A 12,620-nucleotide genomic window follows, 5' to 3' on the forward strand; every position below is an offset into this window, starting at 1 on the left:
AAAAATGGTTATAGTAGCATTTTGACAGAGAACTTCCAGAGGTGCAAGTTGGATTCAGAAGAGGACAAGGAACAAAGGATATCATTGCGGATGTCTGGTGGATCTTGGCTCAAAGCAAAGAATTCCAGAAAGATGTTTACTTGTGTTTTATTGACTATGCAAAAGCTTTTGATTGTGTGGATCATAACAAATTGTGGATAACATTGAAAAGAATGTGAATTCTGGAACACTTAATTGTACTCATGAGGAGCCTGTATGTAGACCAGGAGGCTGTCGTTTGAATGGAACAAGGAAACACAGCATGGTTTAGAGTCAAGAAGGGAGTATGTCAGTGTTGTGTCCTTTCACCATACTTAATCTATATGCTGAGCAAATAATCTGAGAAGCTGGACTATGTGAAGAAGAACGTGGCATCAAGATTGGAGGAAGAATCATTAACAACCTGTGATACACTGACGACACAACTTTGCTTGCTGAAAGTGAAGATGACTTGAAGTAGTTACTGATGAAGATTCAAGAAAACAGTCTGCAGAATGGATTACATCTCAATATAAAGAAAACAAAAATCCTCACAAGTGGACCTATAAGCATCATCACAATAAATGGAGAAAATATTGAAGTTGTCAAAGACTTCACATTGCTTCATTCTACGATCGACGCCAATGGAAGCAGCAGTCAGGACATCAGATGATGTATATAGCACTGGGCAAGTCATCTGCAAAAGACCTCTTTCAAGTGCTGAAGAGCAAAGATGTCTCCTTGAGGACTAGGGTGTACCTGACATAAGCCATGATATTTTCAATTGCCTCATGTGCATGTGAGAGCTGGGCAATGAATAAGGAAGACCAAAGAAGAATTGATGCTTTTGAGTTGTGGTGCTGGTGAAGAATGCTGAAAGTACCATGGACTGCTAAAAGAACTAACCAATTTGTCCTGGAGGAAGTGCAGCTGGAATGCTTCTTGGAAGCAAGAATGGCCAGACTTCGTCTCACCTACTTTGGTCATGTTATCAGAAGGGACCATTCCCTGGAGAAGAATGTCATGCTTGGTAAGGTGGAGTGTCAATGAAAGAGGGGAAGGCCCTCAATGAGATGGATTGACACAGTGGCTGTGGCAACAGGCTCAAGTATAGCAGGGATCTCAGACTTGGTGTGGGACCAGGCAGTGTTTCATTCTGCTATGCATAGGGTTGCTATGAGTTGAAGACAACTCAACCACACCTAACAACAAAAACAACAACAGCATTATTTCTATCATGATGGCCATATTTTCCAACTACTGGTGATTCTTCTTTATTTCCAACTATTGCATTCTAGTCACCAGTGATAACTAACACATCTTGATAGCATGTTGGTCAATTTCAGACTGAAGAAATTGGTTAACTCTTCAATTTCCTCATCTTTGGTTTTGATGGTTGGTGCTTACGTTTGAATAATAGTAGTAGTAACTGGTGTTCCTTGTAGGTATATGGATATTATCCTATCCATATGACACTGACATATCCATATCCACTGACAGCATTGTACTTCAGGATAGATCTTGAAACATTCTTGGTGACAATGAAGGACATGCCATTGCTCTTCAATTTGTCATTCCCGGCCTATAGATCATATGATTGTCTGATTCAAAATGGCCAAGACTGGTCCATTTGTGCTCACTAATGCCTAGGATATCAATCTTTAAGTGTTCCATTTCACTTTTGACAACTTCCAGTTTTCCTAGATTCATACTTTGTACATTCCATGTTCCAATTATTAATGGATGGTTGCAGCTGTTTCTTCTCATCTTGAGACGTGCCACATCAGCAAATGCAGATCCCGAAATCTTTACTTTATCCACATCATTAAGGTTGGCTCTACTCTGAGGAGGCAGCTCTTCCCTAGTCATATTCTAAGTGCCTTCCAACCTGAGGGGTTCATCTTCTGGCACTGTGTTGGACAGTGTTTCAGGGCTATTTATAAAGTTTTCCTGTAATATATCAGACAGTGTTTCACTGCTGTTTATAAGGTTTTCACTGGCAAATTCTTTTAGAAGTAGATGGGCTCTTTCTTCTTCTGACTCTGTGTTAGTCTAGAAGCTCCACTGAAACCTGTCCACCATGGGTGACCCTGCTGGTATTTGAAATACTGGTGGCATAGCCTCGAGTGTCACAGCAACACTCAAGCCTCCACAGTACAACAAACTAACAGACAAGTTTGTCTCCCTTAGTTGTTCCAAACTGCTCCACTCACTTCCTGGTCTTCCATGCCCTGCTCACTTATCCAGCCTGCCCCCAGGGCCCTCTAAACACCCCCATTCCACTCTGCCCAGCTGGCTTATTTCACTTTAAAAGTTTTTGTTTTTTTGTTTTTAATTAAAAACAAAAACATAATCAAGAGAGTACCTGTGGTAATATGTGAGATTTTATAAGGACCCAAATATAAAGTTGTATCTCCCTTGTGGTGATTTTGAAGAAATGCTTACCTTATAATTGGTGATAATGTGTTCTGTCCACCTATCTGTCTATTAGAATAGACTGAACTTTTGGGGAGCAGAGTCTATGTTCTCCTTTCTGCCCAGCAGAGTAGACTCTCACTGACTGTTTATGGGACTCATGAAATGTACTAATATGGAAAATATGTCCCTATTCTCAGGTTAAAAAAACAACTGAAGCAACTTTGCAGACGATTCAAGATATGGTCACCATCGAGGACTATGATGTTTCTGAATGCTTCCAGCATAGTCGCTCCACTGAGTCCGTGAAGTCTACTGTCTCTGAAACCTACCTGAGTAAGCCCAGCATCGCCAAGAGAAGAGCTAACCAGCAGGAAACCGAGCAGTTTTACTTCATGGTGCGCCCATTGCTTCCCGAGCCACTTGACAGCCCAGATCTAGGGGTCCCAAATACTGCTTCTATAGTCACATCATAATTACCTGGGCCTCTTTATTAAAATGAGGACTCCTGTCCACTCCCAGAGTTCCTGATTTAATAGGTCTGGCATAGGGCTTAGGAATTAGTACTTTTTTACAGGAGTCCCTGGGTGATGCAAACAGTTAACACACTCATCTGCTAACTGAAAGATTGGTGGCTCAAATCCACCCAGAGACACCTTGGAAGAAAGGTACTTAGTGATCTCCTTCCCAAAAAATCAATCATTGAAAACCCTAGGGAGCACATTTCTACTCTTACACACATGGGGTTGCATGTGTCAGAATCTATGCCATGGCAACTGATAAATCTTTTAAAACCTCCTCGGGTAATTCTGATATACAACCAAGTTTACATACAACTGCTCTAAAACAGTGCTTCTCAAACTTTAATGTGCAGACAGGTCTTATCAGGGGAGCTTTCTAAAATGTGGGTTTTGATTTCAGTAGATCTGGGGGTCAGGCGGGACCTGAGAGTCTGCATCTCTTAGGCTTTCTCGGGACACTAATGCTGCTGGTCTGCAGACCGTGCTTTGAGTAGTGAAGGTCTAGGATCTTTAAAAGATAAAAGTGGCTGGATTTTTGATATCCCATGGGAAGTTCCTTGATATTATTTTTTTAATGACTAAAAATGAATCTTTCCTTTTGCAGAAACTCAGAGAATATTTGGAAGGCAGTAATCTCATCACAAAACTTCAAGCCAAACATGACTTGCTGCAGAGGACTCTTGGAGAAGGTCAGTTATGTAGAGTAGATGAAAAGATGCCCTGGATTATATATTCTGAAGAGTAGGGAGCATGTATTTGTAGTTTTAAGAAGCAGAAAATACCGTATGTTTAGATTTGGTTTTATCTGTATTAATTCAGTTCTCTTTGGAATTCTTTTTTTTTTTTAAGCTTGGGACTAACCATGCAGAAGAATAGTGAAATCTAGGGAGGGCTGAGAAGCTAACACAGAGCATCTGAGGAGATATCTGTAGAACATGATGCTGCTAGTGGTAGAAACATCTGAAGGAACCACACCTGCTTCCATCTGCTGATAGCCCCTTCCCCAGTCACTTCTTCCTTCCCTTGGACTTCTCTACCCTTCCACCCCTACTTCTGTTTGTCTTAATGGGCCAGGTGCTTATTGTTCCATCTGTTGCCTTTTTTTTTTTCCTTAGTAGGCATTGCTTTTAGTTGAGAAATAATCTAATACTACAGGAGCTCTGGTAGCATAGTGCCTAAGGCACTTGACTGCTAACCAGAAGGCTGGTGGTTCAAACCCACCAGCCACTCCTCAGAAGGAAGGTTGGGCAATCTACTTCTGTAGTGATACTGCCTCAGAAACCCAAGGAGAGGTCGCTATGAGTCGGGGCCGACTTGACAGCACATAACAACAACGACAACAGATAGATTAAGAGGACTGGTAGCACAATGTATAAGTGGTCAACTGCTAACCAAAAGGTTGGTGGTTCAAGCCCACCCAGTGGCTGCATGGGAGAAAAACCTAGTGATGTGCTTCTGTAAAGATTACAGCCTGGAAAACCCTATGAGGCAGTTTTAGTTGGAATCAACTTGACAGCACACAACATTAACAACATAAGTAGATTACTATATCTAATGATAATAAAAACAACAGTAGCTGACATTTAGTACAGTGAAACCTGTGAGAACTAGAGCTCAACACGACTGCCTTATTTTTCCAGGTCTTTCCAGTTGTCCACCTTTGACAGAGTGCAATCTTACCACTTTTCTGTCACTCTGTACTGTTGTGTTGTTGTTATGTGCCATCAAGTCAAAGCTGACTCATAGCAACCCCTCCTTGGGTTTCCAAGGCAGTATCACTACAGAAGTAGATTGCCCAAACTTCCTTCCGAGGAGTGGCTAGTGGGTTTGAACCACCAGCCTTCTGGTTAGCAATCAAGTGCCTTTAGGCACTACGCTACCAGAGCTCCTCACTCTGTATTAGTGGGAAGTATTTTAATTTTCCTTCTCTGGCAGGTTTCTGCCTTACACGGGCTCCAGCTTTCACAGGTTTTACTGTATAAGGCTCTTTTATGTTCCAATCATTGTTCCAAGCTATATATTTCATTGGACACTATTAATTTCCCTATTTTAACAGATAAGGAAACTGAGGGGAGAAAAGGATTACAGGCAAATGAGACTATGTAAATATTGTTTCTCTTTTTGTCTTCATGAAATTTGAAAGGAAAAAAAAATACAAGCAAAATCCTTAAGTTCCTCATAGTCTGTAAGTTTCATTATTTTTTATTCATAGTAGATCCTGTTATAAGTTACAAAAAATGAAACAGGATATGGAAAGAGTGAAACATGAAGGTACTGAGTTATATGGGTGAATCAGGACCAAAAAAGACAGCTGTTCTTAGATCTAAATTCTTGCTTCCTACTATTCTAGAACCTTCTTTATCCATCACCATTTATCTCTTGGTTTTCTCCAAAGTGCCCATTATCCTTGGGGAGTGACCATATAGAGAAAGGTCATCATGACCTATGACTCCATGTGTTACACAGTTAGGATGCCAGACTCTAAGACAGAAAAAGCCTGTTTACCTAGGGGGAAAAAGCAATATTGAAACTACTAAAAAGTATCTTTAACCAAAAAAAATTAACATAGAAACCAAATGCAATGTGTGAACCCTCACTAGTCCAGATCAAAGGAGCAAAAGCTATAAAAGATATCTTGGGGAAATTTATAGACTGTATATTAAATGGTGGGAGCTCTGGTGGCATAGTGCCTAGGGTGTTTGACTACTAACCAGAAGGCTGGCAGTTCAAACTCACCAGCCACTCCTCAGAAGGAAGATTGGGTAATCTACTTCCATAGTGATACCACCTTGGAAACCCAAGGAGGGGTTGCTATGAGTCAGATCCAACTCAACGACAGTGAGTTTCAGTTTATATTAAATGGTATTATTGAATTAATATTAATTTTTCTAGATATGATCATAGTATTACAGCTATGAAGGAGAATGTCTTTATTCTTAATAACTGCTTAATGACATGTCTGCAGGTTACTTTCAAATGGTTCAGAAGAAAAATATATACATCAAGAGAGAAAAGGGTTCCCTGTACTATTCTTTCAAGTTTTCTGTAGGTTTTAACTCTAAGAAGAAAACAAAAACCCTTTTCTTTTTATCTTTGAGTAGTTTCCTTACTTTAGTAAGCACATCCCATTTTCCTCCTTCCTAGTAAAGTCTTGTTTCCATTTTCACAAATGCCTAATATTTCAGTGATACCCCCAAGGTCAGTTGCCAACCCAAAATGGCATAAATTATCCTAAGTGCAGATGGATGCTTCCAGGCTCAAAGCCTTCCCTGCAGGCATGGATACCACTTTAGAAATTGCAAGTGTGCAAAAATTAAGTATTTGGTGAATTTCCTCCATGTATCAATGCACTTTAGGCCACATACTGAAAACTTTTCTGGTACTTTTTTGTCATAGATTCTCTTATGTCTGCTGAAGAGAAAGTCCCAACTCTTAATATTATTTTACATGTCATTTTTAGATAGTGATATACTTTAGCCAAAATACTGTTGTTGCTTTGGACACATCATCGGGAAAGATTAATCACTGGAAGAGGACATCATGTTTAGTAAAGTAGAGAACCAGTGAAAATGAAGGAGGCCCCCACTGAGATGAGTTATCACAGTGGCTGCAAAAGTGGACTCAAACGTACTAGTAGTCATGGGCATGCACAGGACTGGGCAGTGTTTTGTTCTCTTGTACATGGGGTTGCAATGAGTTGAAGCAAACTTGAGATCAGCTAACAACAACAGTGTGTGTTAGCCAATTTGTTGAATGTAGACACCAGATTCTGTCTTTAAGTGTTGAATTTGTTAAGCTATATTTTACCTTGTAAACTCTAAGCCATTGCTTCTTTATCTTAGAATTTCTTTCATTATCTTCCAATGTCTTAGTGACACAAGTTGTGTTCGGGTGTACAACACCTTCATAGAACTCCATTTATTCTGCATAAGAAACAGGATAGTTCTCCGGTGGGCAGCAGACACATTAACTTTGCCAGTTTGTTGCAGACCTCTCTGCCCCACATACAGGCTTGGCTACACACTAATGGCTGGTCATTGCCTGGATTTGACACTGGTGCTTTGCTCAGAGAAAAGCTGAGCATGGAGAACTCCCCCACCTTTTAGCTAGACCACTGTAAGCCTGCTGACTTTCCCTACAACCCTGTTTGCGTTAATAGGCTTACACCAAAGGACAGTAGGAAGCTAATGGTGTCTGTCTCATGGTGAGGTGATCTTACGGTGAGCCCTTATGAAGCCTGTGTTTGGCTAGATGAAGTTAGTGGTACAGGATTAAATGGTGTGTCTGAACACAGTCCTGAGTTTTTATATAGAAATGGCATCTCTGAATTATACTAGACTCACTGCTGCAAAAAATGCCATCATAGGAAAACAGATAGAGCCTAACCCAGGAGTTTAGCAGTTGCTCTTACACAACAGACATATGTTTGACTTGTGTTACTGCTTGTTTTTCGGCAGGCTACCAGTGGCCCAGTAAGTCCTTTGATTTACAACGTTGCAAAGCAATTAGGTTGATCTCTTAAAGTGGCACTATCAAAATTCAGAATTCCAGATCTTTCAAGAGTAGTTATTGAAATAGAAGGAAATACATAATGAGTTGTTAAGACCAAAGTTGTGTTATCATCATCATCACTGTCTTCATCCTCCAGCAATATCATTATATACTTTGTCATCATATTAGTTTTTATATTGGAGAAGTTAAATTGAGCGGAGTCAGTGAGATATACATCTATAAAAAAGAGGCACTGAAATTTTTTTTTGTTTTTCTTTTTTAGTAATGAACTTTAATGTTCACATTGAATTCTTTTTGTGCAGTATTTGCCATTAAGGGCATGCAAATATCAGTGCAATTTTGCTAAACCCAGAAAATCTGACACTGGAAGTTTAGGTTCATGTTTCTTATTTCTAGCCCTTGGAATAAGATTTCTAACAGAGGAATTAGGTAGGTTATCCTCACACAATCCATTGTCTGTCTTTGAATAGGAGTACAAATATACTGTCAAAGGAGAAACAGATTGTGAATAATTAGGTTTTTAAGAAAATCACTGCAATAAATAGCATTCTTAAGGAAGAAAAGGGCTGGAAAGTCGCACCAGGCATCCTTATCAGTCATTTGTTAGGACAAGAAACCCAGGGTGTCTTTCTCCAGTTGGAGCTGTGCACATTTTCAATACTTAATGTAGTTTTTTAGTCTCAAATAGTCACCAAACTATAGTTTTCGTTTTCCCTTTTAAAATAAGGAGTTCAAATATTTTTACGCATGAAGAATCATTTCATTAATGTTTCTCAATTGAAATTATATGAAGTAACTTGAAGTAAGTGTTTGTTCCAAGAACAAGTTATTCCTTGGGTCAATTTTTCCTCCAAATTGCTTGCATATAGAAGTGGAAAGAAAAGGAGTTGTCATTTTTAATAATTAAATAGCCTGCCAAAGAAAGTGATTGAAATCCAGTCCTCAAACCACTGGAAGCTTTCACATTTCTCTGGGAAGCAGATTCTTCTAAGCCTGTTTGTTATTGATCTGTTAATAATGATACTGATTAAAAAATAAAGCCTCATTCATCAGTAGAGACATACTCAGGACTATTAAGTGAAAAAACAATGGATGTGGTGGTATGGTTATGCTGTGAGTAATAGTTCTTGCAAAGGTTGTTCCTGGTTCATTATTCAAAATGTGTCTTTTATAGGTTTTAAATTTTTGATCTCTCACTGTTAACCAGATGGATACATAGATGGATGGAGCAATATAATTTTAAGCCATTTTGTATATGATTTTTTCCCTAAGTCTAGGGGATATTTGGATAAGATATTTGAACAAAACAGCAAAATTTCAAAGTTACAAAGTATTTCATTTCTAAGAAATTATTAGCAGCAGTTGGAATCTTTTGATAGTGATTAAATAATCTTTGTTATTTAGTTTAATTTTATAGATATTTATTAAAATCTTCTGTGGTGTTTTTGTTTGGCATTAGTCAAATGTAGAGATAGAAATATAAGCCATAATCCGAACTTTCTAGGATCTCCAAAGTATTTGTTAGGGGGGAATAAAAAGACTTTCATTCTTAAAGGTAGTATAGTATGGAACTTGGGAGCTCAGGTCTGGAATTAAATCAAACCTGGACTCTTGTGCTAGATTCACCATTTACTAGAGCATGACCTTAGCTTCTGTATGCTCTATCTCCTCTTCTGTAAAGTGGGGACTACAATAGTACCTACCTCATATGGTGGTTGTAAAGATTAAGTGAATTACTGTATTAAATGCTTAAAACAGTGTCTGATAAAAGTTAAAATTCGCTGCTGTTTCTATTGTTCTAATATATATTGTGTCGTGCTTTTATATTGTGATAAAGAATGCCACATGATAGAATACAGTCTAAATAGTTTCTCTGCTCTCAACCTTTTGCTCATTCTATTGACTCACCCCGGTGATCTCAGCTAATTCCCCTGACTTCAACATAACCTAAATGGTAGTGACTCCCAAGCCCTGTCTTCTTGTCTGTGCTTTGACTCTGTATAGCCAGTTTCCTGTTGACACTTCTGTTAGATCTCTGATAAGACACTGCATACCACACTTGGCTCACTCTCTGCCATTTCCCCTTTCTGGTCACTTTCAATCTTCTAGTGAGTAACTATAAATTATTTTGGAGTTCTGTGCCCATCTTCCCTTCTGGCTTCTTGCCCCAAAGTAGCAGAAGGCCAGCAAAAGGAAGGCACTTGTAGTTAGACAGGTAGAACTGAGCAGAGTGGGGAAAAATTGGGTATTATTTTCCCCAAACCCACTCCACATCATGGTCAAGTATTCTACAAATATTAATAGTGGCCTGGATCTGTGGTGAGAAAGATATTCTCTGAAATTAGCTGTTTTTCCATGTTTGGTAAATAGATAATTAACCAAATACTTTATTATTTGCTCATCAAGAGCAGATAATACAGTACAAGACTCTGTTTTAGCCTGGGAGTGTTCATTCAGAACAAGCCAGCTTCCTCCACTATTGTAATTGCTTTATTCTACATAAGTGTATCACCGTATTGTGATATGGTAGGCTGGGCTCACCTGTCTGTGTGCAGTATGACCCTCCTCTGCCAGCTGTATGTCCAAGCTGTTTCACAACTATATGATCATTTTGCAGTCAAACAATTGAATGGTCCAACTCTCCCACACCTCTTCCCACTGCTCGACCCTAAATGTAAGATAAAGAACAGGGCCAACCACAGAGACATTCAGCTTTGAAATTAACTCAGATTATAGGAACACAGCAAAAATATAGGCTTATTATTTAAAATTAGTCAAGAAGCCAAATGTATAAGAAGTGCCTTGTATTTTAAATGACAGAGAACTCTATGAAAGGCTTTTAGCTTACAGTTGGTAGAACGTAGCATAACTTAATGTCCTTATACTTTAATATCAGCAAATGTCATTTCTGATTATAGAATACAGTCTCTTTTCCAGTCCCTCAATTTCATATTACAGAAAGAACACCAATTTAATATAAAGGAAATTGAGTTCTTCCAACCCTATTTGACCACCTACTTTTGCCCCCAAGTATCAATCAAGATAGGGAATAACCAACAGTAGAATTTGGGATGCATTTTATTTCTGTTTCACCTTTTAACTAACAGCTAAGAATAAGCAGCTATTTCTTATTTAAAATAAAGTAAAACTAAAAAAGTTCCCTGCCCCAACTTGCCAGATGATAGGTTTCTCCCATCTATAGAATTTATTGAATTTTACCCATCCAAAACCAAAACCAAATTCACTGTCATTGAGTCGATTCTAACTTATAGTGACCCCCTTTTGGGTTTCCAAGGTGGTAAATCTTTATGGAAGTAGATTGCCCAATCTTCCTACTGAAGAGTGGCTGGTGGGTTTGAACTGCCAACCTTTGGGCTAGCAGTCAAATACCTTAGGCACTACACCACCAAAGCTCCTTTTACCCATAGATTTTACAAAATATTTTCTTTGAATTATTTGTTTATCAGTATATGCTAATTTATGCTTTACCCATAAAATGTGTAAGTTACTATAAACTCAGCACCTTTAAATAAAGGACAGATGAGGTAGAAGATTTTGAAGTTCACCCCACTGACTACCTTAACTTACTTGTAATTTTGTATCTGCAGGTCATAGAGCTGAATATATGACTACAAGGTAGGAAAATATTTTATAGTAAGTCCTCATATCTCTCTTTTTTCTTTGATAAGAAGCCACCATTTAAATGCTGCAAGAATGAACATGTTTTGTTAATGTATATGGAAGATAGTTTTGAGTTGACAGTGTATAGCAACATTAAATATTTGGAGTTCTCATGAAAATTCCAAATGGAATTGTGAAGCTCTTTAATAAGCAGATACAGTAATAAGGACCTAAGGTGACTAGGTCTTGATTCATTTTGCCAAAGCATTTTAACTTTCTAGAAATAGTATGACAAAATTTTTTATTTGATAATTAAATTAACAAGCAATATTTTATGCTTACTTATTGAGATAACAAGTGGAAAGTATGGTTAGTTACTTCCTGCTTCTGCAATCCCTTATGATAGATAACAATAAGGGCTATATTAAATACTTGAAGGGCTTTAGCTCTCTATTCCTTTTTAGTTCACTTTAAACATTTAACTCCTACAACCATAGTGCCCTTCTTCTCCTCCGCCTCCTTTTCCTTCTCTTTTTCTTCTCTCTCTCTTTTTTGTCAGTCATGGAAGGATTTTGGAACTACTGAAACATGTTTTTGGAAGCAGATTCTACTTTGAGTTGGGAAAAGTTTGTGGCAGCTTTTATTTCTCTGTCACCATTTGTGCAGCAGCCAGAAATTATTCTAATTGACAAAGCAAGATTTTGCACATTTGAAGTTGCATTTTCTTAGTGGTTAGAAGCATTTAGAACACTAGTATGCCTATGACAGAAACAGGCAATTTGATTTTCAAGGTTCTGTATTGTTACTCCAGGTCTCTGGATGGCATAAGGAGTTTGTGATTGACTGCTAACCTAAAGGTTGGAAATTCAAACCTACCCAGTGGCGCTGTAGGGGAAAGATCTGGTGATCTGCTTCTATAAAGGTTGCTGTTGTTAGGCACCCTCAAGTCAGTTGTAACTCATAGTGACCTTGCATAGAACAGAACAAAACTCTCTCCAGTCCTGCACCATCCTCACAATCCCTGCTATGCTTGAACCCATCATTGCAGGCACTGTGTTGATCCATCTCATTGAGGGTCATCCCCTTTTTCTCTGACTCTCCTCTTAACCAAGCATGATATTCTTCTCCAAGGAATATTCCCTTCTGACCACAGGAGCAAAATAGGTGAGATGAAGTCTGACCATTCTTGCTTCTAAGGAGCATTCTGGCTGCGCTTCTTCCAGGATAGAGTTGTTCGTTCTGGCAGTTCATGGTATTTTCAGTATTGATCTCCAACACCACAATTCAAAGGCATCAATTCTTCAGTCTTTCTTATTCACTGTATAGCTTTCACATGCATATGAGGCGATTGAAAATACCATGGCTTGGGTTAGATGTCCCTTAGTCTTCAAAGTGACATGTTTGCTTTTCAACACTTTTAAGAGGTCTTTTGTGGCAGATTTGCCCAGGGCAGTACAAAGTCTGATTGCTTGACTGCTGCTTCCATGGATGTTGGCTGTGGATTCAAGTAAAATGAAATCCCTGACAACATCA

The 12,620-nt window shown here is 38.6% G+C and overlaps 1 protein-coding gene across 1 annotated transcript in view; it reads left to right on the forward strand.

The window, feature by feature from the left end:
• Positions 1 to 12,620, forward strand: part of SRGAP1 (SLIT-ROBO Rho GTPase activating protein 1) — a 460,449-nt gene that overhangs the window by 388,403 nt on the left and 59,426 nt on the right. Inside the window, 3 exon segments of the mRNA XM_007942730.1 lie at positions 2,634 to 2,831; positions 3,559 to 3,643; positions 11,075 to 11,102. Of these exon segments, the coding sequence (XP_007940921.1) occupies positions 2,634 to 2,831; positions 3,559 to 3,643; positions 11,075 to 11,102 (311 nt within the window).

Source organism: Orycteropus afer, unplaced genomic scaffold, assembly GCF_000298275.1.
Source record: "Orycteropus afer afer isolate SDZICR_OR568_19922 unplaced genomic scaffold, OryAfe1.0 scaffold00097, whole genome shotgun sequence".
NCBI lineage: Eukaryota > Metazoa > Chordata > Mammalia > Tubulidentata > Orycteropodidae > Orycteropus > Orycteropus afer.